Genomic DNA, 27378 nt, shown 5'->3' on the forward strand with positions numbered 1-27378 from the left:
TCCCCCCCTCACACACACACACACACACACACACACACACACACACACACACAATATCTACTTGAATCTTATTATTCTATAGCTGCTAAAGGATCTACTTGTATCTTCACACAGGATATCTTAAGGGACCTTGCTCCAATCATGATTGAGAAACTGTTATAAAAATAAGAGAAGTCCGTCCTCACTCCTTAGTCGTGTTACGACACATCTCTGAGGTTCAGGCAGTGGAATCTGAGATGAAAGACATGAATCTGGTTTTTACGATTTTGATGCATGGGACACTTAAAAATGGCTATCAAGTCAGCATGTATAGGAAACAAAGCGGACGTAGGTCCCTGGTGCAACTCCCAAAGGGGATCCCATCAGTCATGACAAATTTTTTACTGACCAGCAGTGAATAGGACGATAAGCATCTTTGACTCACATGGTAGATGCCTAGAGGGGTGGGATAGGGAGGGAGGGAGGGAGGGAGATGCAAGAGGGCGAAGATATGGGGATATATGTATTTGTATAGATGATGCACTTTGTTATAAAGCAGAAACTAACACACCGTTGTAATGCAATTATACTCCAATAAAGATGTTTTTTAGAAAAAAGGGATTTGTTTTATAATGTCATATACATAGTCTTGTGCACTGAGGGTCTATTTCTCTTCTTTTTTGGTGACAATTTAAAATCTAGATTACAGTGATTTAAATATCATGGGATTCAGAAAAGCAAATGCCCTTTAGTGATTGATTTCACAGCACTTTATAAGTTCTAATAAATTAGGTTTTAAAATTCTGGCTGAGACCTTAGTTGATTTTTCGGAAGGTGGAGAAGTGTTAGTACTTTGCCCCAACTTTGCTCTCATACTCATGATGAGGCCAGGGAATTATGATGGAATAATTCGTAACAGCTCATATCAAGATGAATAATTGTTTTTAAATAGATATTTTTTAAAGATTTATTTATTTATTTGGCTGCACCAGGTCTTAGTTGTGACATGCCTAACTCTTAGTTGCAGCACGCAGGATCTGTCTGGTTCCCTGACCAGGGATCGAACCCGCGTCCCCTGCGTTGGGAGCGCGGAGTCTTACCACTGCGCCATGAGGGAAGTCCCCCAAGGTGAATGTATTCTTTGCACTAGGATTGTCTCTCCATCCCAAATATTTGAAGTTATTTTACCTGTTTGCATTCATTTTGAGGGTGAAATTTGGAGGCCAGTTTATACATCTTCATCATCTGTTCTCTCTTCAGTGGTTTGACTAAAATTTCCCTTGTGTTCATACAAGTTTCTAAACCTTTTCTGCCCTGTGCTTCTACCTTTAATTATCTTCTTTGGTGTGGCTTTGTCTGAAATGCTGTGCAAGGGCTGGAGTTTGTTACGCGATGATGTAATTTGATTTCCCCCATGTTGGGTCTGAAAAAGATGTTACACACATAAATGACTTTTTTTCCTTCAACCCAGTAGCTAATTTTGAAATGTATAGAGCCAGCTCAGTAAACATTTGTTGCAAACTTAAATTTGAGTCCTCTACTTTCTTTTGCTGAAGTGTGTTTATGAGAACTTGCTCATATAAGATTAGGTTTGTGTGTATGTACATTTTTTTAAAGGACACTTATTAGTATGTCTTTTGCTTAAATGAGGAGCTCACTGCATAGATTCTCTGAGACTTGAGTACTTGAAAATTGAGTCCCTGTTCTCCCAAGTATTTGGTGAAACGTGGTAAATTCTTTCAACAAAGATCTGTGAGTCTGCCGAGTTGCCGCTACTCTGATCTCCTTTGCTTGCTCTGTTTTGGTCTTGAATGCACCTAACTTTTCTCCTCTTCCCCACCGTGTCTTTCTCCGCATCATCTTTCATTGTCATCTACAGACCTTCCGTCTGCCTTTCCAACCAGCAGCCAGACCCTTCTTGGCTGATCAGTCTACGACTCTGGGAGCTCTGAAGGTAGCGCTTAAAATATATAACAGTTCCCTTTCCTACATTCAAAAGCCATGAAACCTTCATGGAAAATAGCTAAGAGGACGTATACAGTAGGAGGAGAGGCTCTTGCTCCTGCAGGCACCTTGCAACGGGACTATTTTTCTTATATGATATAAATGAAATCTTCAGTCTGCCCACTTTTACACCTACGCATGTACTGAGCGTCTCCAAGGAGACAAGGAAACCCGGAGTCCAGTGATGGTGGTGAATCCTCCTCGGAGACAGCAGGCTGGAGTCTCAGGCAACTCTCCCAGGCGTCTTGGCTTCCAGATGCCCCTCTCAGACAGCCTCTCTTCTCAAGGCTCTTGCAGGCAGGCTTTCTCGAGCATGCCTCTCCCTTCCCAGATGAAATAGCCTGTCCGTGCCATCTGAAGGGCTGGTCGTGGTGAGTTCAGTAGACAGAAGGCTACTGAAGGGACAAGAAGGGTGGGTGCAGTAGGGAGGTGAGATAGGAGGGGTCCATCTTTCCCAAGATCTTTTCTTTGTCACCCGTTTCTTTATCTGTGCGTATGTTTCATTTCCTCCCTCTGGACCTCTTAGGCACAAAGCCACCACGCAACCTTCCATAGCATCTTAAAAATATTCTTTGTGACAACGGTACAGTCATGAGCTCGGTTTAGTTAGATTGTCCTTTGAGGAGAAGTACTGCTCTTGCTGATTCAACATTTTTAGGCATCTTTTCATGAACAGTACTCCCCTTTGACCGCTCTCATTGCCCTTCCCCTGAGTTTGCTGCACGGAAAACCCCGTACCATCTTGCCTTTCCCCACTGCACCGTGTCACTCTAACTTTTCCTAGAACTATAAACACTGTTTTCTTATGTAAATGACATCTGTTCCTCTTGGAGGAACACACTACCATCATTAGCCCATTTTTCACACTTTCTAAGATGATAGTGTCAGATCTTTTCGATACGTTGACCACGTCTCTGTGTGAATCTTCTTTCAGGCACAAATAATGAGTTATCGTGTAGCAATGATTATTGATGTGATCCCCAGAAAATCTTGGTTTGTCTCTAAACTCCAGGCGCATCATTTAAAGAGCCTTCTCAACATCTTGTCCATATGTACGTTTTTGGTTCTCAGCTGAATTGATTCAAATAATCTAACTTCTCGTGTGATTTTCTAGCACAATGTCTGCAAATTTCAGTTTTCTGTTGCCAATCCTGCTGTCCTCTTTGGAAAGGTGGGGCTAGCTGTTATTCCTATTAAGTCCTTTGTCACTGAATGACTGCATGAGGATTTGTTGATGACATACTTTTTTATTTGAGCTTTCAATAAAGGTTGGTCAGTCATTGGTCAGTGTTCTGCCTTTGCAGGAGTCTCCTTTTCTCCTTTGGTTTTATCGCCAGCCGATAGCACCTCCCCAGTTTCTAGCTTTAAATAAAAACCAGCCCATGGTGTAAGCTCGGAAGGACCCATTTGTGTCTGACACAGTCAGTTTTATTCACAAGCGTGTAAGGTACCCTTTGAGTGGACTCAGAGGTCAGATTGGCCAAGATTTTTTCTTACGTGGTCCCTCAAGGTCACCCTGTTTTGATCTTCCTCCACAAATAACTTTACCCACAGTGTGGTCTACCGCTTAGCTTTTCCTCTTTATTTGGACTCAAATAAGGTGAAAGTGTTACTTTCAACTCGAGTTGCCTAGCTCCCACGAGAAGAATTGGAGGAGAATGAAGGTACCTTTGAAAAGAGCCCTTTATTGTCTCCGAAGTTTCTGGCTTCGCCCAGCTCCTTCCTGGCCTCTCTCTGCCCTCCTTCCTCAAAGTCCCAATCATTCATACTCTACATTTCATGTCAGATTTATGGTAGGAATCAAGTGTCTGCTCAGATGGACTGCTATGCCTGAGGAACTGTGGATGAAATTGGCTAACTCTAAGAAAATGTAAACACATTCTGGAAAGTTTTCCAACTTAGACTGGTGGGAAGTTTGGTTTGCTGTTTCATTTGCCCGGAAATGGAAGAGTCAAGATCTCATCCTCATGTGTCCTTCCTAGAATACTTTTTTGTGAAGGAGGCCCTGAACCTGTGCAGTAACACAAACGTTTTCCTTCCATTTTTCCTTCCAGGCACTTCAAGTGGCAAGACAGCTTCTTCTCCAGCAGCAACAGCAGCAAGTTAGTGGATTAAAGTCTCCCAAGAGGAATGACAAACAGCCAGCCCTTCAGGTAGCAAGTCTTTTTTTTTTTTTCTTCTTCTTCTTCTTTTTTTTCCTTTAAGTTGATGATACACTTTGGGACAGCTGATAAGTCATTCAGAAGTGGATTGTGTTGGGAATTGCAAATCCCGAAAGGATATCTTCTGCAAAAAAGTTCATTTTTTTGTTTAACACTAGAACATGACATGTGGGGGGAAAATGTCTGTTCAACCACCATTTTTGTTGTTGAGAGTAAGCAAATCTAATGAGACAATTTAATCGGAGGCTGAGGAGTTGTTGGCATGGGTTGCTTATTAGGCAGTGTGGCTTACCAATGAGGAAAAGTCCATAGTACTCACATATGTCACTCATTCTCTTGTGATCTGTCTGGAAATGGGACACACACACACACACACACACACACACACACGCACGCACGCGCGCGCACACGCGTGTTACTTTAGTGCAGTGGTTTTCAGCCGGAGTGCTTTTACCCCTCAAAGGACAGTGGGCAGTGTCTGGAGACCTTTTCGGTTCTCGCAACTTTGGGGGAATGGGTGCTACTGGCATCTAGTAGAGGGAGACCGGGGAGGCTGCTAACATCCTACAATGCACAGGAAAGTATCCCGCAAGAGAGAATTATTCAACCCAAAATGTCAATACTGTCAAGAACTTATTGGGATTAAGGAAGATACAGTATTTTTAATACACCTAGTAATGAATGTAATACCTACTCCATTATTCACTGGATGTTTTCCTAATATTTCTGAATCATTAATAAAGATTGGCAAGCATTTTTTTCTGTAAAGATACTCCAAAAGACTGTTGTAGCAGCTTCTCATTTCAGGCACATTGAGGGCAGGGGTTAGCGGAGTGGAAGGAGTGAGTTCATAAAAATCTACTTTGAATCTTTGACTTGGAGTAGAAAATTGTCATAGACATTTTAAAGAAACTTGACATGGAGTAGCCCATGCTCCCATCCAGGACAGGAAGGGCACTTGCAGGTACCAAGTGGCTCAACTACTTTCATAGCCAAGAGTGGGCATCCCCCCAAATGGGAAGCAAAGATGAGTTTCCCACACTGGGCATTCTGGAGAGGAATTTATAAGTGGGAGCTGGTGGGTATAACTTGATGCCGATTAAGATGATCACAAGGTCAACCCCAATTCTAGCTTGGGTTGACTTTTCTCAGATCAGGGAGAACCAGTATACCCGCACCCACATTATCCTACAAATATCAAACTGACCTTGGGTCACATGTTGTGGTGCTTCTACGTCTGCTTGGAAATTGTCACCGTCTAGAGGAAGTTCAGCATGATAGTAGCACTTTACTGGCAGAGTTGAATGACAATGTGCATTGTTTACTAACACTTCCAAAAGCAGTTTATTAGGTCAGCCATCACCAACCCATATGCCTTTTCATGTGTGTGAATGCTGGGGACATTTTTAATGAGGTCCAGTGCCACTGAGGTCCCATGTCAGGTGCTATAAGCAGTGCTTTGTTGTGCAGATGTCTTAAGAACAGCTCTGGAGAATGAAATATGACTGTGTTGACCTTTCAGCTGTGAGCTTATTTGTCAGGATTCAAATAAGTTGAAAGGATCAAACTGAACAGTTTCCGTAGTCAGACTGGGAATTGTGCTTCAGAGGTCAGCAGCGGAGGCCACATTGCAGATTCCAGAACATAGCTAATTGTTGGTACATATTAAAGTACTGGGGCATCTCCTGCAGACAGAGACACAATTAAAATTCTAATTTATTAATGTATACAGGGAGCTAGCCCAGCCTGTCATTCAGTGATTCAAATGAGTGTCCATTCTTTTTGCCCCCCCCCTTGGAGCTCTCACAGCCCTAAGAATACTCTGAGTCCTCTTGAATTTATCAGACCTCGAATGTGTTGGAAAAATAACAATATATTATTGGGGGGCAGAGTCTCACATATTGTAGTGCTTTGGTTAGAGAGAATTTTCAAAAAGGACACACGTACATGGTCTAATGAACTACTTTTCAGTATTGAATATCATTTGTAATCTTTTAGACTAGACTTATTTTCTAGATGTTTTTTAAAAAACATAGGGCGGGCTTCCCTGGTGGCGCAGTGGTTGAGAGTCTGCCTGCCAATGCAGAGGACACGGGTTTGAGCCCTGGTCTGGGAGGATCCCACATGCCGCGGAGCAACTGGGCCCGTGAGCCACAGCTGCTGAGCGTGCGCGTCTGGGGCCTGTGCTCCGCAACAAGAGGGGCCGCGATAGTGAGAGGCCCGCGCACCACGATGAAGAGCGGCCCCCGCTCGCCGCAACTAGAGAAAGCCCTCGCACAGAAACGAAGACCCAACACAGCCAAAAATCAGATAGATAGATAGATAGATAGATAGATAGATAGATAGATAGATAAATAAAAGAAATATAGTAAGCCCATTACATGTTAACACAGATAGCATATTAAAAAAAAAAAAAACTTTAAAAAAACGTAGGGCATTTTTAGGTAACTCCTTTTCCAAAGTGAGTGAAGTTCCTTTAGGGCTAAGTAAGTGTATGAAGTCAAGTTTTAGGGGATTTCCTTTGGAGGGCTCTTCTTCTTGTCCGTTATAAGGCTTTTAGCCCCCAGGAGAGTATGATACGGAGGGCCTTGTTTTTCTTGGCAAAGGACAGCGTCAAAACCAACCCAACGCATTCTACTGAGCACTTCAGTCTGTTTGAAAAGTGTGGGACGAGGGGGCCATCTTGGATACTGGTTTTGCTGAAGAAGATGTTTTGAGTCCTTTCCTGACCCCTCAGTGGGAGAGTTGACAAGCAAAGAATTTAGACCAGTCTTAAGAATTGCTTCTGGGGTTGCGGGGAGGGGAGAGTTGGTTGACCTGTGTGTGTGTGTGTGTGTGTGCGTGTGTGTGTGTGTGTGTACGTACGTGCGTACACACATGCAAGTGCATCATAGACTGTTGTCTCCTCAGCTTCCTGGTAGGGTCATGCAAATTCACTAAGTTTTGTTGGCTTGGCTGGCCTTCCACAAACAGAGAGGACAAATTACTAACCTAGGCCACATGGCATATTACTAACCTAGGCCACATGGCATATTACCTTGTTATAAAAATACTTAGGTAGACTTGGTGATTCATGGAAGGAATAACCTTCACATTTAAATATATCTTGTCGAGCCATGTCCTTGCTGGGGCATCTCAGCTAGAGCGGCTCTGACATGAAAGGGAAATCCTACAGCAAATCTTAACAGTGTTCATCTCTGATCTCCTTACCCTTCCTTCTACACCGAGAGACCTATTTTAGCAAATTTCAGATCTTCCGCATAGAGGAAGGCTTGACAGGGAAAAAGGATTTGATCTGCTGATAGCTTGAGGAAAAAAAAAAAAAAAAAACCCAAGTCCCCAAATATACTGTGACTCATATTTTAAGCAAATCTCACACTTCCCTGCTTTATGTTTGGCAGTGCTCTCCAGTTTCACAGGCTGATGATACAAACAAAAGAAAATGGAAAGTTAGAGGAGGCTATAAGTGGTTACTCGACAGAGATCACAAAATGTAGTCAAACATCACCAATTTGGACTAATTTCAGCGAAATGAGAGTAAATAAGTGAGACATGACGCTCTTTGCAGATGCACATACTGAACTAAATCCGAACTGGTCGCGTTCTTGGGTGACATTGTAGTTTATGGTGAAGGCATGAATCGGGTACAGATATTGCTTCTGAAGTTCTTGAAAAATATTCTACTTAGTAACCTAAATAGCTCCTTATTTGGTCTATTAATTTGCTTTGCAAATTTTTTTATGAATGGTACAAGTGAAGATTGGAAATTGGCCCCGTCATAAATTCAGCCTCAGAAGGATCTGAATTAATTAAATGCACCTCAGTGAACGTTTCTAGAAGAGCCACAACTTGCAGGGCATCAAGCTGCTGTTCAGAGATGTAAAAATGTCTAGGAGACAGGCCCTGCCTGCAGGATGCTTGAGCTGTGAAAGAATTAACCAGGTTTTGCCACAGAAAGAAAATTATGTGTGAGTAAAAATAGTAGGCTTCCTTTGATAAATATTTATAGACTTCTGAAGATTGCTAAAACAAGTGAAATAAATGCTTAACAGTGCAGGTGTGCTCATAACCTCGAAAATGTGTGAGTTTCCTGGCTGAAGATTAATTTGTGAGCAATTTTATCGATCACATTTTGGAACTTTGACCACCGTTTCTGGGTAGTAATTCATTTGGGTTCTTTAAGCATTTTAGTTGTTGGCACAAGGACATAAACTGGAAGGAAATCAAATGACACATTTTCTCCTAAGAAAGTAAAAGTACATGTGTATTCTGGCAGCATGCAAGTTAAGACAGAAAGTAAACCTTGTGTGTTGCTTACCGAGGAGAGCTGACCACCATTTCAGGCCATGTATGAAGAATTTGAACTTGAAAGCAGTCATCTGATACTTTTCTCTCCTGTCCCATCCCCTCCTTCCAAGGTTATCTCATGTGCCAGCTCCTCACACAGGGGGCCGTTTCACTGGAAGGAGGGCTGGTGGAATTCACTGGAAGGGTCTGCCTTTTCGTCCGGTTGGAAGCTCAGGATGGTAATGAGGACTCTGCTTTAAGTGGAGGAAGTTAAAATGCAAGATTCAGCAGGTGTTTTTTTTAGCATTTTTATTTGCAGTTATATAAAACGTGCTTTAGGCAGCATTTTGCTTGGCATTAATGCCACATATAATCTTAGTACCTCGTATCATTTCCACGTTATTCACCGAGGAATAAATTGGTAAGAGGAAACCTTTAAAGGAAACTACGATTTTATGTGGTAGATAGTGAAATGGAATGGTTTGGAAATACTGACCCTTAAAAAGATATCCCTATGCACTGAATTAGTAAAGTGCGTAATAGTTTAGGAGAGGGAGGCAGATTTTTTTTTTTTTAACGTCTGCAGTTAACATTGTCTAGAATTTGCATCCCTGGCATGAGATTGATATGAAGTATTGAAATTTTGGTACCTTTTAAGATTTCGTTGTTATCACACAAGTTTGGAGAATCCCCAAACCCTAAACAATGTCTGGATAAGAAACAATAAAATAGAAATGATGCTTTAAAATGGTTATTAAGTCTTTCCGATTATGCGCACCATTAAAAATATGATAGAAACAGGATCCCCTCCTAGAAAAATGCACATGCACACAGAATTTTGTGTCAAGGGTTTCATGAAGCTCAAGAAGTCCATCTGTTTGCCCAGGTTCAATACTGTTGCTGGAAAAAAATTTTTTTTTCCAAAATAATGTGTTTTGTCCTTGCCACCAGAATCCTCATGTGAGTTGTGATATAATGAGTTCCCCCATTTTTGCTATTTCAACCTCAGCTGTATATAAGGTGATCCTGTGTCTGCCCAGGACACCCTTAGTCTATGCCTGTTGACTGAGTGTATTTATTAATAACTCTCACTCTTAAAAGTATACCAGTTTGGACATTTAATTATATGGTCACTTTGCTTACACGCACCTAAACATTAAAATGCAAATGTGATGCTACTATTTGAAGTGTAAGCGTGTGTTTGTCACCACATGCATATGTCCCTATCTGCTAAGATAGTTAAGGTTTATGGACCAGCCCCATGGCTACTCTGAGGAAAAGTGAAACTTCCGAGAGGTTAAGTGACTCACTACAGAGCACACAGGCAGTGACAACGCCAGGCTGGCAAGCCAGGTGTTTTAAGACCACCCAAAACCAGTATGTTATCAGGAAGTTAATTATTGCTTCTCCTTCAATGTGTATTTACTCAGCATCTACTGAGTGCCATGTTTTCCATCAATAAGCAAATTATTGTATTTTTCATAGTGTAAGCAAAACTAAAGCCCAACCAACAAAAACCAATTTCCACTGTAAATACCTGGATTTCAATTAAGAGGACTAAGATCTGCATAATTATCCTAATTGTCACTCTGTGTGTGTGTGTGTGTGTGTATGTGTGTGTATGTGTGTGTGTGTGTGTGTGTGTGTATCACAGCAGTGAACAAGAGCAAAGAAAACGTTATTTCTTATTCTCTAGCCTGAAATGCTCCTGTGAGCTTCCATGTGCTGGAACATGGAAAATAGTATGTTATAATCATTGTTGGGGCTAGGAGGTTGGGAGGAACAGGGGAAAAGAAAACATACTTGACTGGTCAAAAATGTGTAAATTGCTGACAAAATGACACATGTAATTAAGAGTGCTCCTGCCATTTTACCTTGTGGTTTACACCTCCCGCGTTGAAAAAGAGAGCAACTCCCACCTTGCTAATTACCATTATCACTGAAAAGCTAGGGTTGGAGTCATTAGTTCCATGTGCATTTAATTAGAGGAAGGCTGAAATTGGATTTAACTTATTACTTTTTCATGGATCACTTTCTTGTCATCACTTCAAATTGGATTGCAGCCCCAGGTAACTAATTATGAGAGCCACAGGATCAAGAGTGAAAAAAAAAAGGTAATTAGGAATAACACTGTCGGACCCTTGCTGGTCGTCCACTTGTGCTTCGGGAAAAGGGGAAAAAAAAAAAAAAAAAGAAAACCAGTCCAAGCTGTATTTGGTAGTACTACAGATTAGGGAGTTAGAGGTATGTATGGCTGCTGAGCCTTATGGAAGTCTGCCACCACCCAGAGTGGTTTCTCTGATAGACAGCTGAGTTGAAGATGTCAAGTCGACATGGTTCCACAATCAGATCCCTAATACCTTGATTAAACTTGTAAAAGCAACAGATTGCTTGTAGGTATGAGGCATCTCAACAACTGTGTAGTCTGAGGCCTCACATACATGATTACAACAAAGCTGTCAAGATGCCTCTGAACCAAAGTATGGACTATTTTAAGCACAGGGAGTTAGAATTTAATGAACGTATTAATGTTCCAGAAACATCATTCATGTCTGACAGGAAGACATATCAGTCAGCACAACAGTAAGGTTTAGGGTTTATATATCAGGAATTTTTGTCAAAGTTTCCAGCCGACCATTTACTTTGCTTCTGGTTTGTTCCCCACCCCGCCCCAATGTTGTGGATAGGCTTGCTGACGTTCTGTTTCTCCTTCCGCCCCCGTCGAAAATACTTTAAAACAAATGATATTGTTTCCATGTGCAGAGCAGAATTCAGAACTGCAAGCAATCAATTTTATTGACATCGTCTGAAAAAAATGTTGATGACAGTTGGAGGATGTGAAAGGATTGGATTTTTAAAGTTGCCAGTACTAAGTGTGGCAAAAAAAAAAAAAAGAAAAAAGAAAGAAAGAAAAAGAAAAAAAAAGAAATGTAATCTCATTTAAAAAAAAAAAAAAAAGCCTGTGAGTTCTGTGAGTTAGACTCTCCTAAGAAGGGCTTCTTCTTTGGTAGACGGTGATAGCATGATGAGAAGTCTTGCTATCAAGCCTGTTGGTTGCCTTGACCGGGAAAAAAAGCTTCCCAGAGAAGTGAATCACCAAGCAAAGATGGCTAGAGTTTTCTTAAGTTGTTTAAAATTTGTTTTAATGTTCTGTTAATGTAAGCAAATAATCATGATTCAGTCTTGGGTGACTTTCAAACCTGGGTAAGTGAGGTTTGCTCATTATTTTCCAAGGAGTCTAGGGAAGTGTAGACCGTGATGTGCCCACCCAACAGAGGCCAGACCATGAATATTCCCGAAGTGAGAAAATACTCTTCCTGGAATTATGAGTCCTTTTCCTGTGTGAACCTTCTAAGCAAAATCTCAAGACCCAGAATAGTAATCATCAAGCCTAATGCAGAAAATTAAAGGTTTTTTTTTGTGGAACATCTTAAGTTGATTTAGAATTTTTGTACACAATATTCGTCTGTGGTTGAAAGGGGCCATGCCGAGGTCAAGTGATGTAGTGTTTTCCATTTTTCCATATGAGCCTCACAGTGTGTGATAAAAGCAAACTCCTTTATTTTGTAAGTCTGCAGGAATTTCTGATGAAGTGCAGAGGTCACGTTCCCTGTCAATTTGAGTAGCCAGCATTTTTTAACTACTGTTTTTTTCTTCCTTTTTTGTGTGCCTTTTCTTCCCTCCCCCCACCTCACCAGAAACCATGGCACTTTTCTGACACATGCACAGTGAAGTCCTCCAATCTGAAACTCATTAGCACACAGCATTGGACCCTGTCCAGTGGTTAGAAAATTTCCTGAAGCCTAGAATAACAGCATTTGGTGCAAGCACCAAGGACCAGAAGTGACAATGGGGGTAGTCGAGCTCGCCTGGCGCCCTGCCCAGTCGGGAAGGCCAGCTGACCATGCAACCCAGTGAGACAGAGGTCGTACACATGGGATGGGCTAGAAAAGTTTGGTCCTTAGAGAAGCATGCTTCTGAAATCACAGGGCAGTATCTTTTTTCCCTACACTTTTTATTTGAGTTGGGTTGGAGGTATTTATCAGCATTAGCTGCAGGAATATGAAAGCAAGCAGTTAGAGAAATTGGATGAAAACCAATTGCTACAAGGTAATATTTTTTACTTCTGTCCCTATTGGGTATTGCAGAACCTATGGATTTCATTCATTCAAACTTTGTTCATTGAACCTCAGTATATCCAGGTAACAGGACCTAGACGGAACCCTTGCCCTAACATTAGAAAAAGTACCCAGTTCACCGTGGTTCAGGATAATTTAGGCCAGGTTTTCAAACAGGAAACTGAGTCCCAGAAACATAACAGTAATAATATTAAAAAGCAAACACTTAAATTGTACTTTCTAGGAACCAGCTACTGTACAATAACCGGATGAGGGTAAATTCTATTATTATTCCCGTTTTGCAGATGAAGAAAGTGGGGCATAGAGAAATTAACTTGCTCAGGGCCAAACCATTGACAAGTAGCAGAGCTGGGATTCCAGCCCAAACAGTCCAGCTCAGGAATCTGTGCTCTTATCCATGACCTTCTGCCTCTCCTCCCTGAGCTGCCACCTGGGCCTCACAAACAGGGACAGAGAATGGAATGGAATCAGAGTTGCTGTTGCCGAGTCCTTGTCACTAACCACTAGACCACACCGTCTCCTAATTTGGACATAACGTACGGGCATATTTGAAAAATAGTGCTTGCGCTTGAAATATGCACTTTCTAAAGGGAAATGACGCTTGGGAAAGAGAAGAAAGACGGGTATTACTCAAAGCTTGCAGACAACTCTGCAAGTAATTGTCTAAAGGCAGCCGCTGAAATTGAGAAGCAGTTTGGAAAATGTACAGTTTGGGAAATTTGTGTACCGATGTAATTACGGTAGTTGTGAGTTGATGTCATGCCTAGTAACTGTTTTTGTATTGCTTGGGCCTTTGTTACTGAGCTGTGATATCATGAGCAAACTATTATAAACATAGCATGGATATAGCATGCTTGTGTAACAAAAGATCGGGAACTTTTATTAAGTTTGTTTTCCTTGTCATATTGTAAAAATTTATTATGTGTACTGTGTATATTAGAAACAGATTTGGGTAATTCTGTCTAAATGAAGTCATCCCGGCTATTTCCAGACTGTCTGTTTTTGGTTGTGAATAATTTTCATACATCAGATGGTTGTCATATTTAGTCGCTCTCAAAATTTTAAAGAGAACATATCCCATTCTGAACTTTGGGTGGACTTCGGCCGCCTTGCTGTTGCGATTGTTTGAGTTAGAAATGATTGCGCAGTAAGTTACAGAGACTGCATACTAGTCATTTCTAAGGGGTCTAGGGCTGCTGACTTCTATTCATAACTTTTCCCCTTTCATCAACCAAACAGATTTTTAACTACTTAAGTAGTAGAATTTAAAGCTGCCAGGACACAATCGGGCAAAGACTGCCAGCCCTTGTCCTTTTATGTTACATCCCACTGAGGAAATTTGGTAAACATTCAAGCAGACAGAGCTCAGCATTTATCGGTGTTCATGGTAAAATGTGGATTTTAAACGGGTAGTTGAAAAACGCTGGATGACTCAACCCTTCCCAGCTCTTCTCCTAGCTCCTTCTTTTGCTATCAAGCTTTTAGAACCTGGATATTCTGTCTGCTGCTTCAACTTTTTTTTTTTTTTTTTTAACTAGTCACTTTCGTTCCTAACCTCCCCCAAAATCTGGCTCTTCCCCTGATCGTTTTCTTGAATGTTTTTCTTGAATGTTTTCTTGAATGTTATTGTCACTAAATTCCGTGCCCATGTCTCCATCCTTACCTCAACTTGTCTGACTTCGTAGCAGCCTGTGGTCCTTCGGCTGACTCGTCTTCTTGGAAGTTGCCTTCTTTGAAACTTCTTGAATTCAGTGCCCTCTGGTCCTCACCATTCTCTTTCTGCTTCCCACTTCTCCTCTGGAACCCAAGTTCATTCCTTTCCTGAAGTTCAGTCCCTTGGATTTTCTGCAATAGCACTTCTGTCTTCTTTGCTTGTTCTTGGGCCTCCGCACCCGTGACTCCGAGCCCGTCTGAACCCCTCATGGCTCTCTCTTAGCTCACTCTCACAGCAATTTCAGTCATCTCTAATCCAACTGATCACTTTTGTCACCAGGCCCTGTTAGACTCACGCGTCATCATCGACTTATTAATTTCCCTCATCTCCACCATGTTGCCAGATCTGTCGTTTTCCTTCCACTGGGCGTCTTCCGTCTATTCCTTTTCTTGGTGTTTCCCCTGCTGCTACTTTGTCCCAGAGTTCAGACCTTCAGGAAGGATATGCTTAGCTCTTGGCAAAAAATGATCATTTATCCTGCTGCACCCCCTCAGGCCATCTTCTGTTCTTCGTGCGGAGCTCCTAGCCTACCTACTGCTTTCAGCCTTTCCCTCAATGCCAAGTTACTCTGCTATTCAAGAACTTCGATGGGTCCACTCTTACTTCCATACCAAGGCTAAATTCTGTTGCCTTCTCCTAGTTTCTTGGTATTCTGGTTAGGCATTAAATCAGATGACGTGAGAAGAAGGTTGTGGTCCTCTTACTGGAGTGGGGGGGGAGGGAAATTCAGAGCCATGATCCCTTCTGTCAGGAGGTGGACATAAGTACAGTCCATCTAATAATATTTCCGATTCCCCCACATCCAGAATTGCAAATATTGCTTGTTTTGATGCCTGCCGTTTAGGCAGAAGGCCCTGGTGATTAAATTGTGTTTGAGTTTAAGTCCAAGAGAATTATGTCTCTGTCCGCTTTCTTCAGAAGGAAACGAAAAGCTCTGTGATATGCTATGTTTTCCTGTATCTAGATTCTCTGCTTTGTTGCCCCATGCTGCTTCTTCATTAATATCTATTGCTACGGCCTAGCGAGTTCCTTCCCATTCTTCTCTGGAAGTAGGATCTGCAGCCAGGCGCTCCCTTGTCTGCATACAGAAGAGCTGCTTCATCAGACCTAATGAAGCTGCTTTTAATAAGACATTGGTGAAATTATGTCTGGCTTGTTCTTTATTTGATAACGTAAAGGACTTGTTATTTATTCTAGAAATAAAGTTAAGGATCCAAACCACATAGAATAGACGGAGCACAGAGGTTTTGTTTGATCTAGGTATGAAATGGCTCTGCCTAGAATGCTGTTTGAAGGATTCTTGAACCAGGATGGCCTCTGTAGGTTCGCTGTGGTTGATTAGCCATGTCTGCCGTGCGCACTGGAGTCGGGAGGATGTGTGCCTTCTACCTGCCAAGGCTGACTTACCTGACATAGTCTGTGCTGATCACATACCAGAGTAGAGAAGGACCCAGAATTATTTTCTTCTGGGATGCCTGATAGATCCTGCAGCAACTACTGAAATATTATCTAAAACTAAACATGTCTTTTATATATTCCTAATATCCTTATCTGAGATGGCGCAAATTGTATTCTTATCCTGAAGCTCTACCTCTCTGTGGTCAGAAATGAGCTGTGATTTGTCCTTAAAGGCACAGTGTGTTTTATTTGATGACTGGGTCATCATATAAACTCAGCTAGGTGGTTGAGAGTTACAGAGATTTGTGTTTCAGAATATGGTGAGAGGAAGCACATCATGACTAATAGTGTGATCTCTGGTGTCAGGCTCCCAGGTTGAGGTCCTAGCACTACCCTTACTGCTGAGTGACCTCGGAAAAGTAGCTTCACTTCTCTGTATTTCCGTTTTCTCATCTGAAGAATGTGACTGATTACCTCATCTATCTGAAGGCGATTGTACAGATTAAATGATTAATGCATGAAAAGTGCTTACCCAGTGCCTGGGACACAGTAAATTCTCAGAAAAGTTAGCTCTTCTCATAATTATATAAACTCCTTTTAAAGGGAAAATGAACACCTGTTAAACTCCAGATTATATTTTAATTCAGTTAATATCAGTCCCTATTCACATATGCGTTTTAGCAGTGCACCAGGGACTGTCCTTTTGCTGGCAGTCCGTTGTGGTTAACCAGACATGATGAGAAGACATCAGACTTCCCATCTGTAAAATGGGGGTGACCACATGACCATCCTATGGAGTTATGAAGATGAGCTGAGTTTTACTACATTATAAATGGCCTAAAACGGTGCAGGGTACACAAGAAATACTTAATAAATGTTAGCTGTTCTCATCATCTCTGCCACCATCGTTATCGGTATTATTGTGGTAGAGCATTATTTTCCTGAATGTGTCCACTTTGGCATAAATGAGGGCCATGTTGTTCTGAAAATCCCATCCTGGTCTCTCTTTTATCCTTGTTTTCCCAGAATCGTATATGAATTCATGCTCTGTTGTCGTAACAGCCAAGGGAACTAGTCCCTAGTCTTACATCTTGAAGCTGTGGCATTCTGCACCCTGCCTGGCACAAAGTAGGCAATCCGTAGATATTTCTTTCCCTATGAGTTAGTGAATGAGTGAGTGATGAATGAATGAATGAATGAGTGAAATATCTAAGCCAAAAAGAAGGGAAAATGGATACTACTTCAGTTGAAGAGGCTGCAGACTGGTCTCAGGTTCACAAACCTCTAGGAACATTTCAAGACCATGAACACAGCATTAAAAGAATCCGATGTCAGTCCTGCCGAAATCTTTCATTGGGTCGATGAAATGAATCTTGCCAAGTATGGAGTGAAAATCAGAAAACTCCTGCAGTGCTGTTTGTCTGCCCTTAATGCTCTATGCTTGCCTTTGTACATTTGCTAATCTGTTTAAGGTATAATATTAATGGCATAGAACTTTAATTCCTAAGTACAGAAAATTAAAGGAGACTAAAGGCAAAATACAGAAATGTATTTGGTGTCAAGACGAAGTTCAATGAAGCATAGCGAAGATGGAATCGATTATTAAATAAACATGGAGGGAAGATGGAAAATATACCTAAATCTCTCAGTTTGAAAGGAACTGGTTTACTTGATTATTTGCAACAGTACCACACTCAGGAAAATCTAAGACAAATGAAAACAAAACAGAATTTAATTGAGCTATTATTTTGCAGACTTTGGCTTGGTTTCAGACAGTCTAATCAAATTGTGCTTTGCTCAAATAACTAACATTAAATGCAGCCTACCAACAGATGTTTAAAAAGAGTGTAATTGGAAAATCTACATCCTGGATTTAGTGTGTCTCATCGGAAAAAAAAATAGCTTCAAATTTATATTTTGGGGGATGACACCGAAATGACAAGCATTTCTAGAAAAGATAAAATTTTCTTCAAGGTTGCCCGGTGCTTGGGTGGAATTATCTTGAATAGTCAGAGGTGGCACTCTGGAAATTAAAGTTCTTGGAAATTGTCCAGCTCTGTGCCATATAGAGCTGTACAGAGAAATCGCCTTTATCACATTACATCACCAGAGTCCTGTTACAGTCCCTGGATCGTGTCAGGGGCCCGTGTGCTGTAATTTATAATGAACCCTTGGAAGTCATGCAAGGCACACACTGATTGATGACATTTAAAGGTACTGTCAAGGTGGCTAGGTAATGAAGTTGACCTTCCTCCATCGTTGTCTCGGTTTCATGTTTGTATATAGAAAGAAACCATTTCACCTGCCATATTTGCTTGGAACTTTTCATGAAATCTACAAAAGGAACTTGGCTTAAGAGTTAACTCTTTTCTTCCTTTAGACCAGGGGTCAGCCGTTGCTTCTGTACAGGGCCAGATGGTCAATATTTTTGGTTCTTTGGGCGGCACAGTCTCCATGGCAGTACTTACTCCGCCGTTGTCGTGCAAAGGCAGCCACAATATGTATAATTACTTACTATACATAAATAATGAGCGTGCGCTATTTCAATAAAAATTCATTTGTGGACGCTGGAGTTTGAATTTCATATAATTTCCGCATATCACATAAAATTCTTCTTTTGATTTTTTTTTCCAACTATTTAAAAATGAAAACAATCTTAGCTCAAGGCTCCTATGACTACATACAGACACAGATGACAGGCCTGATTTGGGCTGGAGTTTGCTGACTTTTGCTCTAGAAGATTGGGTATGATCTCACAGATTGTCCATTGAACAAGGTTGCCTGAATGAGGGGCTGCTGAAGACTGAAATCTGGCCGCCATATACCAAGCTTTGCACCCTGGTATGGAACTGGCACAGCATCTTCTTGGAAGGAGTACCTTTCTTCTCACTTGCACAGGGTTGGCACCCAACCCCCATATTTCCTTCCTTTCCATCTTCTTGGTCTGATATCTGTCCACTCATTGCGGTAGGTGTAATGGCTAAACCAGTACTAACTTTCTGAGATTGAAGGAAACGGACTAGGCTGGCAGGGCCTTAGCTAGCCTGTATGATACAGAGTCATCCCTTGGTATTTGTCGGGGTTGGTTCCAGGAGCTTCCAAGGATACCAAAACCTCAGATGCTCAAGTCCAAAATGGTCAGCCCTCCATATACGCGGGTTCCACATCCGTGGATTCAACCAACCACTGGTGGAAGTTTTGATCCACGATTGGCTGGACCCTGCTGATGCAAAACTTGCAAATACGAGGGCTGACTGTATTTATTGAAAAAAAAAAAAAAACTCAGCAAATAAGGGCACTCATGCAGTTCAAACCTGTGTTGTTCAGGGGCCAGCTGTACTTGTGTGAAATGGAGGAGAGCACCCTTTCAAGACATCTTACTCCAATCTGGAGCATTTTCATAACATATCTGACTTTATTACATTAAAACACTTTACTTCCATCTGCCAGAAAAATATAGATCTATAGATACTTTATAGATAGTTAAATAGATCTAGGATGTCTCCAGATGTGAATGGCTCCTCCTTGAATCCAAAACGTAATGGCACTCCGTCCACATAGAGCCCTCTTGCAGTGCTCAGCCATAGGCTGATGTTGTTTTCCTCCGCTCTTTGCATTTTGAATCCAACCATACATGTCTGATTCTGGCCAAGTGACTTACCTGTGTAAGTCTCCGTTTCTTATCTACGAACGATTAGTCAGTGGTTCTCAAGCCTGGAGGCACATCAGAGTTAATATAATTTTTATCAGCATCCAGATCTAGGTCTCAAAGCTTTTTAAAATATAGGTAGATTCCCGAACTCTATCTATGAATAAAAATCTTGGGATGGGGCCCAAACATGAGTCTGTTTAAAAACCTTCGTAAGTGCTTTTTTGTGCACACCCATGGTCGAAGACCCCTTGTCAAGGTGACAGCTAAGTTCCTTTCCAACTTGAAATCTCAACATCTCTTTCATTCTGTTTTCCCTCATTCTTTTGGTCCCCAGCCTCCTTCTAGAGTAGTTGAAATAAGCTCTCTGACTTTATCTCACCAGTGTGACCAATCAGTGGTCATCAGAAGATGTTAGGAAATCCCTGGTTTTTGCCCTAGATAATTTGCACTGGACAAGAGGCAGAATGTACTACGTAAGAATTAGGTAGGCCACCCTGTTAACCTTGGAGTCCTCTTGAGAAGTCCAGGGAATGAAGACAAAGAAGGATAATACAGGTAGTGAAGATCTATCTGGCGGTGGGGGGGGGGTGGCGTTGGGGAGCGTCTAAATAGGCAGCTGATCTCCTTTTCTCTCTACACCGTGCATTTCTGCTTGGGAATGGACCTATAGACCACATTTTTATGATATGTGCCCATTTTGATGATATTTCCAGGCCAGCCCAAATTGGGAAATATACTCTAAGTCTCCCGAGATCACTAACATGATTTCCTACCAAAGTCATTTGGATACCTTTCAGGTAAGTGTTGAAATTGGCCCACATCTCCGAGTCACACCTGGTTCCTAGGAGTTGAGGGCATACCTCATTCAGGAACTTGAATGTTATTTAAAATGTAGAGTCTGTGTTTATCCAGGGCCTTGATTCTGTCAGTGCTTTATAAACAAATACCTGCTCTGCTCATTTTGCAAAATACAGGAAGAAGAAGAAACACCAGCATGGAACCAGAAAGACAAACTGGGTGTCTTACACCTCTTTACCTGTATTACGTTTATCACGTATGACTTGACTTTTTAAAGTAGAAGCCTCTTCGTTCTGCAACTGTTTGAGAATTTGGGGACTGTTAACTGATGAAGGCAAAATGGTCTTGAAGCTGCATGGTCTATGAGGTCCTCAGGGCATTTGAAACCATTTTTCTTTAAGGTAACACCAGATGTATGAGGCCTGAATACTCACCAGCCAATCTGACTTTTTCTTTTCTTTTCTTTTCTTTTTTTTTTTTTTTTTTTTTTTTTTTTTCTCTTGAAGTATGTTTTATTTAATATTGACATATGTCTGCTATCTTTTTTTTTTTTTTTTTTGCGGTACGCGGGCCTCTCACTGTTGTGGCCTCTCCTGTTGTGGAGCACAGGCTGCGGAAGTGCAGGCTCAGCGGCCATGGCTCACGGGCCCAGCCACTCCGCGGCATGTGGGATCTTCCCGGACCGGGGCACGAACCCGTGTCCCCTGCATCGGCAGGCGGACTCTCAACCACTGCGCCACCAGGGAAGCCCTTCTTTTCTTTTTTAACATAATTTACCAATTGGAGTTCCACAAAAAAGAAAAAGGGTTTATATTTTTTTGACTTATGAACAGCAGGTCAGAAATTTCAAGAGCAGTAATTTTGGAAATGTACACAGATGAATTTGAAAATAAATATTTCACTGCCTACACAGCTGTTTAGAATACTAGCTTAGGAAATATATACCAGGAGCCTTACCATTTTGCGTGACACTGTGTCAGTTCATGCACAATATATTAATGCTTAATTGAAGATAATGTAACTGCAGATCAAAGGCATAATTAACTGGCTTGAAGAAACTCTTATGTACATCAGGATTTTGACTAATAGAAGTCTGGACAAAATTGGTTTAGGAGACGATCTTGAGACCAGCTGAGACTTCATCTGTCTGTTCAGCTGATGGTGAGAACAGCTGGAACGTCTCCCAGGGTGGGTGGATAAGGACCACTGTCACCTCCACCATTCACAGTACCTCCTTTGAAATTGACACTTCCCTGGTTTGGCTCCTGGTTCGTCCCTGGAGCTGCTGGATAGCAGAGCTCTTGACTATCTCCTTGTCTACAATGAGGGGTTCGTTTCCATCAGTGTCAGGATATCTCTGTGTCTCTTAGACCTGTAACTTATATAGGAAGTACGTGAGCTGGGAGCAGGTTTTAGGCCAGCACTGGGCAAACAGAGACCAGTGGGCCAAATCCCACAGCTTGTTTTTGTAGGACTCACAAGCTGTTTATTATGTTTTTAAATGGTTGGAAAAAATCAAAAGAAGAATAATGTTTCATGAAACATGAAAATTCCAATGAAATTAAGATTTCAGTGTCCACAAATTAAGTCTTATCAGAATAGAGCCATACTCATAGATTTTGCACCGTGGCTTCTCTTGGTAGATTGGTATAGTTGTATATCCCGCAGAAGCCTTAAAATATTATTATCTGGCCTCTTACAGAAAAAGTGTATGGACTCCTGGTCTAGAAGTTTAGGTTTGATCTTCAGGACATCTCTGGGAGGAGAAGCTTGGGAATCTAGCAAAGTGCTCGTTTTATAAAGGAAGGTGTATGAAAAACAAGAAAATTGTATTTTTCCCTCATGTTGGAAAAAAGCAAGGCGGCGCCTGGAGGGAAACTGATAGTGAACACAGTTAATGGACGCCAAGGCCATAGCATTCTCATGAGAAGGTTATTGATCTTTATTATTATTGTCATCATCAACAAGATCTGAGTCTCATTTTGATCTTTATTAGTGTAATTATCATCATCATCAAGATCTTGGATTCATCTGGTATTAAAATTTATTGGAAATGATATAGCAATTCTATCTGACAGCAAGGCCTCTAGGAAGTAAATTGTGAGATTGGACTAGAGGATTGACTCATTCATTCATTTACCCATCCATTCACTTACCATTCCTATTCATATTTATTATTTACCTCTTGTGTACTGGACCCTACTTAGTACTGGAATTCAGAATTGAATATTTCTTAGTCCTTATGTTGAGCTGAAACTGCAGAGAGGATTATAATACGATGTAATAAATGTACTAATAGTTGCAAATGAAGGGAACTGTGGGAACATAAAGGGACAGAACACCTGAAATGTGACTAGTGCAAGTGAAGAACTTAATTTTTAAATTGTATTTACTTTTAATCCATTTAAATAGCCATATGTGGGAGTGGCTACCATTTTGGACAATGCAAATAGAGAACTTTTCAATCATCTTAGAAAATCTGTTGGACAGTGCTATTCTAGAATGTTCTTTGGCTTTTAAAACATTTTGGTAAATATATCCCCCTGATGAAAGATCAAAAGGGTAGTCTCTTTTAATGTGGCTTCTTCATACATCTCCAAAATGTGTCTCTCTAACTTCTTGCCACATAGTATATCTTCCGTATCCTTCTTTTACTGAACTGCTATCAGGCAGGACAATACCAGTAATTTCTGGGAACAGCTAATGCCTCTCCCTGGAGGCTGAAGTTTTCCCTTCTAATAAGAAAAACTCCAAAGTCCTGGAAGTTTCATTGAAGGAAACCAAGCCAAACTCCTTCCCCCGCAGCGAACCACAAGACCCTTTGAAAACTGATGATTATTTTTATTTGTGTAGACTTAAGATGGAAATAAGAACTTCAAAAGAGAATTTGAAAAATACCCTTCTCACCAAAAAAGCTTAAATCATTTCCTCTGAAAGTTTCCTTCTATCGAAGGTTTACTTTGGTCCCACAGACCAGCCTCCTCCTTTCCTCAGTCTGAGGGGGAGGAACGTGACCTTCAGTTTCCACTGATGCTGCTCTACGGGTCCCACAAGGGTCCCTGTTCTTACCTCCTCTCTCAGGGGCAGAGACTGACGCACCCTGGTTTCCTCTTGGCTTTGCTAAATACCAAATCCTTGAACGTTGTTTTTTGCTTCCAAAACATGTTCATCATTGTGCCGCTCACCCCTGCCTCTCAGGCGTGATGTTTATTAGTCTGTCTTTTATCCACAGTGATTTAATGAATAATGATATGTCCGTTTAGATGAATAACAGTAATAATACTAGAATTAAGTTTATTGGTTTAATACGTTGATTGGTTAGGGAAAACTTGGGGTTGCCCTTAATCTTTAGCTTCAGGTATTGATGAGAAAAAATAAAGCTTAGTTGTTAAGACTCTAGAGTCAGATATACCCAAATTCACAAACCATTTGCCAGCTGTATGACCTTGCCCAGGCTAGTTCACTTCTGAACTTCTATCAAGTAGAAATGTCTACCCATCCGATTATTTTGGAGGATTAAGTTTGAAAAATGTATCTGCCAAGAACTGACACATAGCACTCAGAATGTTACTTACTCTTGGAGCCCTTGCTCTCGTCATCCTGCTTACGATGTTGGTGTGTGTTATCACTTGTGAGATCCTAGGCTGGCCTGCGCAAAGCAAAGTGGAATTTTATGTAATATTAAGATGTTTTTCAACGGTGATCGGTTGGCAGAGAGTGGCGATCGTTGTTTGAAATATGCATTTCAGAGCCGTTGCATTTAGAATGGTCATAGCTGTATTATCATCTCCAGATCTTTTATACACCAGATGAACTAAAGATTCTCCAGCCAAAGAAAACTGTGCTGAGTTGATGTTCACATCCGTAGGTCCTCTGTACAGGGACCTACTTCACTTGCGATGGTACAGTTCGCTGCACCTGCTGAGAAGAGAAGAGTGCATGTGTGATGTGTATTCTCCCCCACTTTCCCGACCCTTCCTAGTTCCCCTCCCCACACTAAGGAGGAAGTTGTACAGTTACTTTCTTGTTGAGTTTATAGTTAGATGTGTGCAAGCAGGACCAGGGAGTACTCTAATTTCCTCGTAATTTTTTCCTTTTCTTGGGTCTTGATGTGTTGGGAAGCAAAGCATGGTTTTTAAAGTTGTCTTCTGATGAGGGCTTCTAGTCAGAGTTAACTTGCTTCTCTGGGGACTGAGTAATTTGTCACTCTTCATTGCCCTGTCACTTTTCCCCCAAGGGTGGTTCTCCACACACCTGCAGGACACTTGTTCTTTCACTTCTGTTTTGCCACATTATTAACTGCATTTATTTTAAAAAGGGACAAATGTTTTCTAACAGCCAGTTGGACAACTCGGATACAAATAGGGTGGTCGTGTTTTGTTAAAAAGCATGAAATTGTTCAAGAAAATGTGGAAGAAGCTTCGGAAATGGGAATAATTGAAACTAGGAATTTTGAGACTTAGGTTATAATGGGAGGAGAATGAGGGAAGCAAGAAATGGATTCCTCACTAGAGATGGCAAACTGCTGGTCCACGGGGCTGGATGCTGTTTCATTCGCATAAAGTGCTGAACATCTTGTGGAGTTAGTTGCAAAGGTAAAAAAGCTGAAATGTTCCCATTAAAATTCAGTTTTCCAGCTTATCCTTAAAAAAGGGGGGGGTACTGGAACAACATTTCTATATAGCGTCGATTATCTGGAGCTCAGAAATGCTGCTCCTTTCTACCTCATGGTGGACTTCAAACAACCTGCTACACAGTTCCTTTCAGTACCTGCCTATCTGTTATAGACCCCTCTTCCAAGTGACCAAAAGCTCCATTAAAAGGTCCACCCCGGAGTCAGGAGGGCTTCAGTATTCTGCAACAGGCTCACTTTAGCTCAGGGATTTTGGAGTTCTGGCTTCTTTGTCCCTGTGCATCCTGACTGTAGACTTGATGTCTTCTTTAACTGCTTGCCCATGTGGAAATTGGAACTCAGTGTTTTTGCCTGGGACTCTGCAGTGATGATTCCCATACAGCCAGGGTGGGGCAGGGGACATGTTTTCCTACAGGCGGAAAGTATGTATTAGACCAGATGATACACGTTTTCCCTTATAAGGTTTGGATACTCTGTTAGTTGCCCCAAAACTTAGTGTCTTAAAGCAAGTGTTAACACTTATGATTTCACACATTTCCTCTGGGCCAGAAATATGGGAGTAGCTTATGGGTGGTTCTGGATCATAGTCTCTCATGAGATTGCAGTTAAAATGTGAGGCTGGGGCTTGACTGGGGCTGGAGGATCTGCTCCTGAGACGCCGCACACACGTGGCAGGAGGCCTCAGTTCCTCATGGTGAGGATGTCTCCAGAGCCTTGCTTGAGAGTCTCATAACATGGCAGCTGGCTTCCCCCAGAATGATCCAAGTCTTTTGTGACCTAGCTTTAGAAATCACATACCATTACTTCTGCCATATTTATCGGTCACACAGACCAGCCCTGATGCAGTGTTGGAAAAGACTGCACAAAGCATGCATACCAGAGGGGGATAATCTTTGGGGCTGACCCTGTTGAGAATCATTGCCTGAGCGACAGCTCGTCATGTGTCACATCCTTCAGCTGTGTTGGACAGAAAAAAACGGTTAAGGGCCAGCTGGTGCATTGTTGGTTCAAAGCCATTGGCCAAAGTAGTGTTCACCTCACCAAAAGATTCCCTGTGACTAATAAGAAAGATTGGGGCTTCCCTGGTGGCGCAGCGGTTGAGAGTCCGTCTGCCGATGCAGGGGACACGGATTTGTGCCCCGGTCCGGGAAGATCCCAAAAAAAAAAAGAAAGAAAGATTGACTCAAGAAGAGATGAATTGCAGCAAGATGTTTGAGGAATTAGATTTCTTTCTCAAATTCTCCATATTTCCTCCACTCCTTCCCCTTTGAACATTGAGAGGTTGTATATTCTCAAAGGTGTGAGAGCTTGGAGGATAATCACAAAGTGATTTTAAGGCAAAATCAGTAGTTCAGTATTTCCATCCAGTGGCCTCTCTAGCATCAGTATCTCAGAGGTGTGACGTTATTAGAATGATTTTGTTAGTTGTTAGGTGGTCAGATGGGAGGCTAAGAAGGACAAGTCCTTGCAGAGACTGGAGCAGAGGTTAGGAGATTTCCCTGTCCAACCTCTGACAAATTACTGGGTGACTGCATTCGGTTAGACATGTGTTTTTGATAAGGATCAGGCAAACCAGACAGGTTCTCTGAACTCATGGAGCTTACATTCTTATGGGACGTTAAAGCGGTATGCAAAATAATAATAATAATAATAATAATAATCACCAGACGTCCGATAATGATGAACGCTATTAAGAAAACAAACCTCGTTAAGATCTAGACAGTGCTGATGAGATAGGTTCCCGTGGTAGATTGACAGGCCAGGCAAGACCTCTTTGAGTGGGGACCTCAGTTGAGTTAGAGGCTGAGTCTTGCGTGTGTCTAGAAGAAGAATATTTCATATTGAGGGGGCAGCAGGTGGAAAATCTGCCCCCCACCCCCAGACAGAAACAAGCCTGGCTGGGCTTCCACAATTCATGAGGTATCCATCCGCTCTTCAGCACCCAGGTTGTCACCACTGCACTGCTCTGGTTGACCGTTGGCTCTGCTCTCTTGTCCATCATCTTGTAGTCCTGACCTAGCCTTCCTCTCTAAAGAAGTACTTTTGCATGTCTAACAAGATTCACATGGGAAGCACAGTATGCTGTGGTGAGTCTATGTGTATTTCCCCTTTTTCTCCCCACCGAGAATTTTACAAAACTTCTGTATGCAAACAGGTATTTTTGTTTGTTTCACTTGAGTCGCTTTTGCATAATATAACAAGCCCATGATTTCACATGTACAGTAATTCATAGAAAGTGATAGTCATCTTGCTTAGAGGCCTTAGTTCTCAAAACTAGCTTGCTAAATATAGTACCTTCTCAGCCCCATATAAGGTGGCATAAAAAAAAGAAAAAATAAAGGTCAAAGTTTCCCCACCCACGAATTTGGTTATAAAAACAGCAAAGCAGGGTTTTTCTGAACTTGAATCAGTAAATTTTTAATTTAAATAGTATCCTGTTTTGACAAAGTGCTAAACCACAGAAGTCTCAGAAAGACACAGTTAAGCTTGTGTCAGTACCTGCTGGCATCTCTCAACAGGAAGCTTGGGATGACTTTTGTTGTCATTGTGTGATACACCAACAAGGAATGTGTGCCCTTATTTGCTGCATCCGGGAAATGGTCAGAAGTGCT

At 41.6% G+C, this 27378-nt stretch overlaps 1 protein-coding gene across 10 annotated transcripts in view; it reads left to right on the forward strand.

Moving 5' to 3' along the window:
* The window catches only part of FOXP1 (forkhead box P1), a 610819-nt gene that overhangs the window by 457491 nt on the left and 125950 nt on the right, over positions 1–27378 (forward strand). For all 10 annotated transcript variants that reach the window (XR_008615677.1, XM_007105389.4, XM_007105390.4 and 7 more), the window contains one exon: positions 4038–4136. Coding sequence is in view for 9 of the 10 variants with exons in the window: in XM_007105389.4 (XP_007105451.1) it covers positions 4038–4136 (99 nt within the window). In the remaining variant the exon portion in view is untranslated. The remainder of the gene's footprint in view (positions 1–4037; positions 4137–27378) is intronic.

Source organism: Physeter macrocephalus, chromosome 18, assembly GCF_002837175.3.
Source record: "Physeter macrocephalus isolate SW-GA chromosome 18, ASM283717v5, whole genome shotgun sequence".
Taxonomy (NCBI): domain Eukaryota; kingdom Metazoa; phylum Chordata; class Mammalia; order Artiodactyla; family Physeteridae; genus Physeter; species Physeter macrocephalus.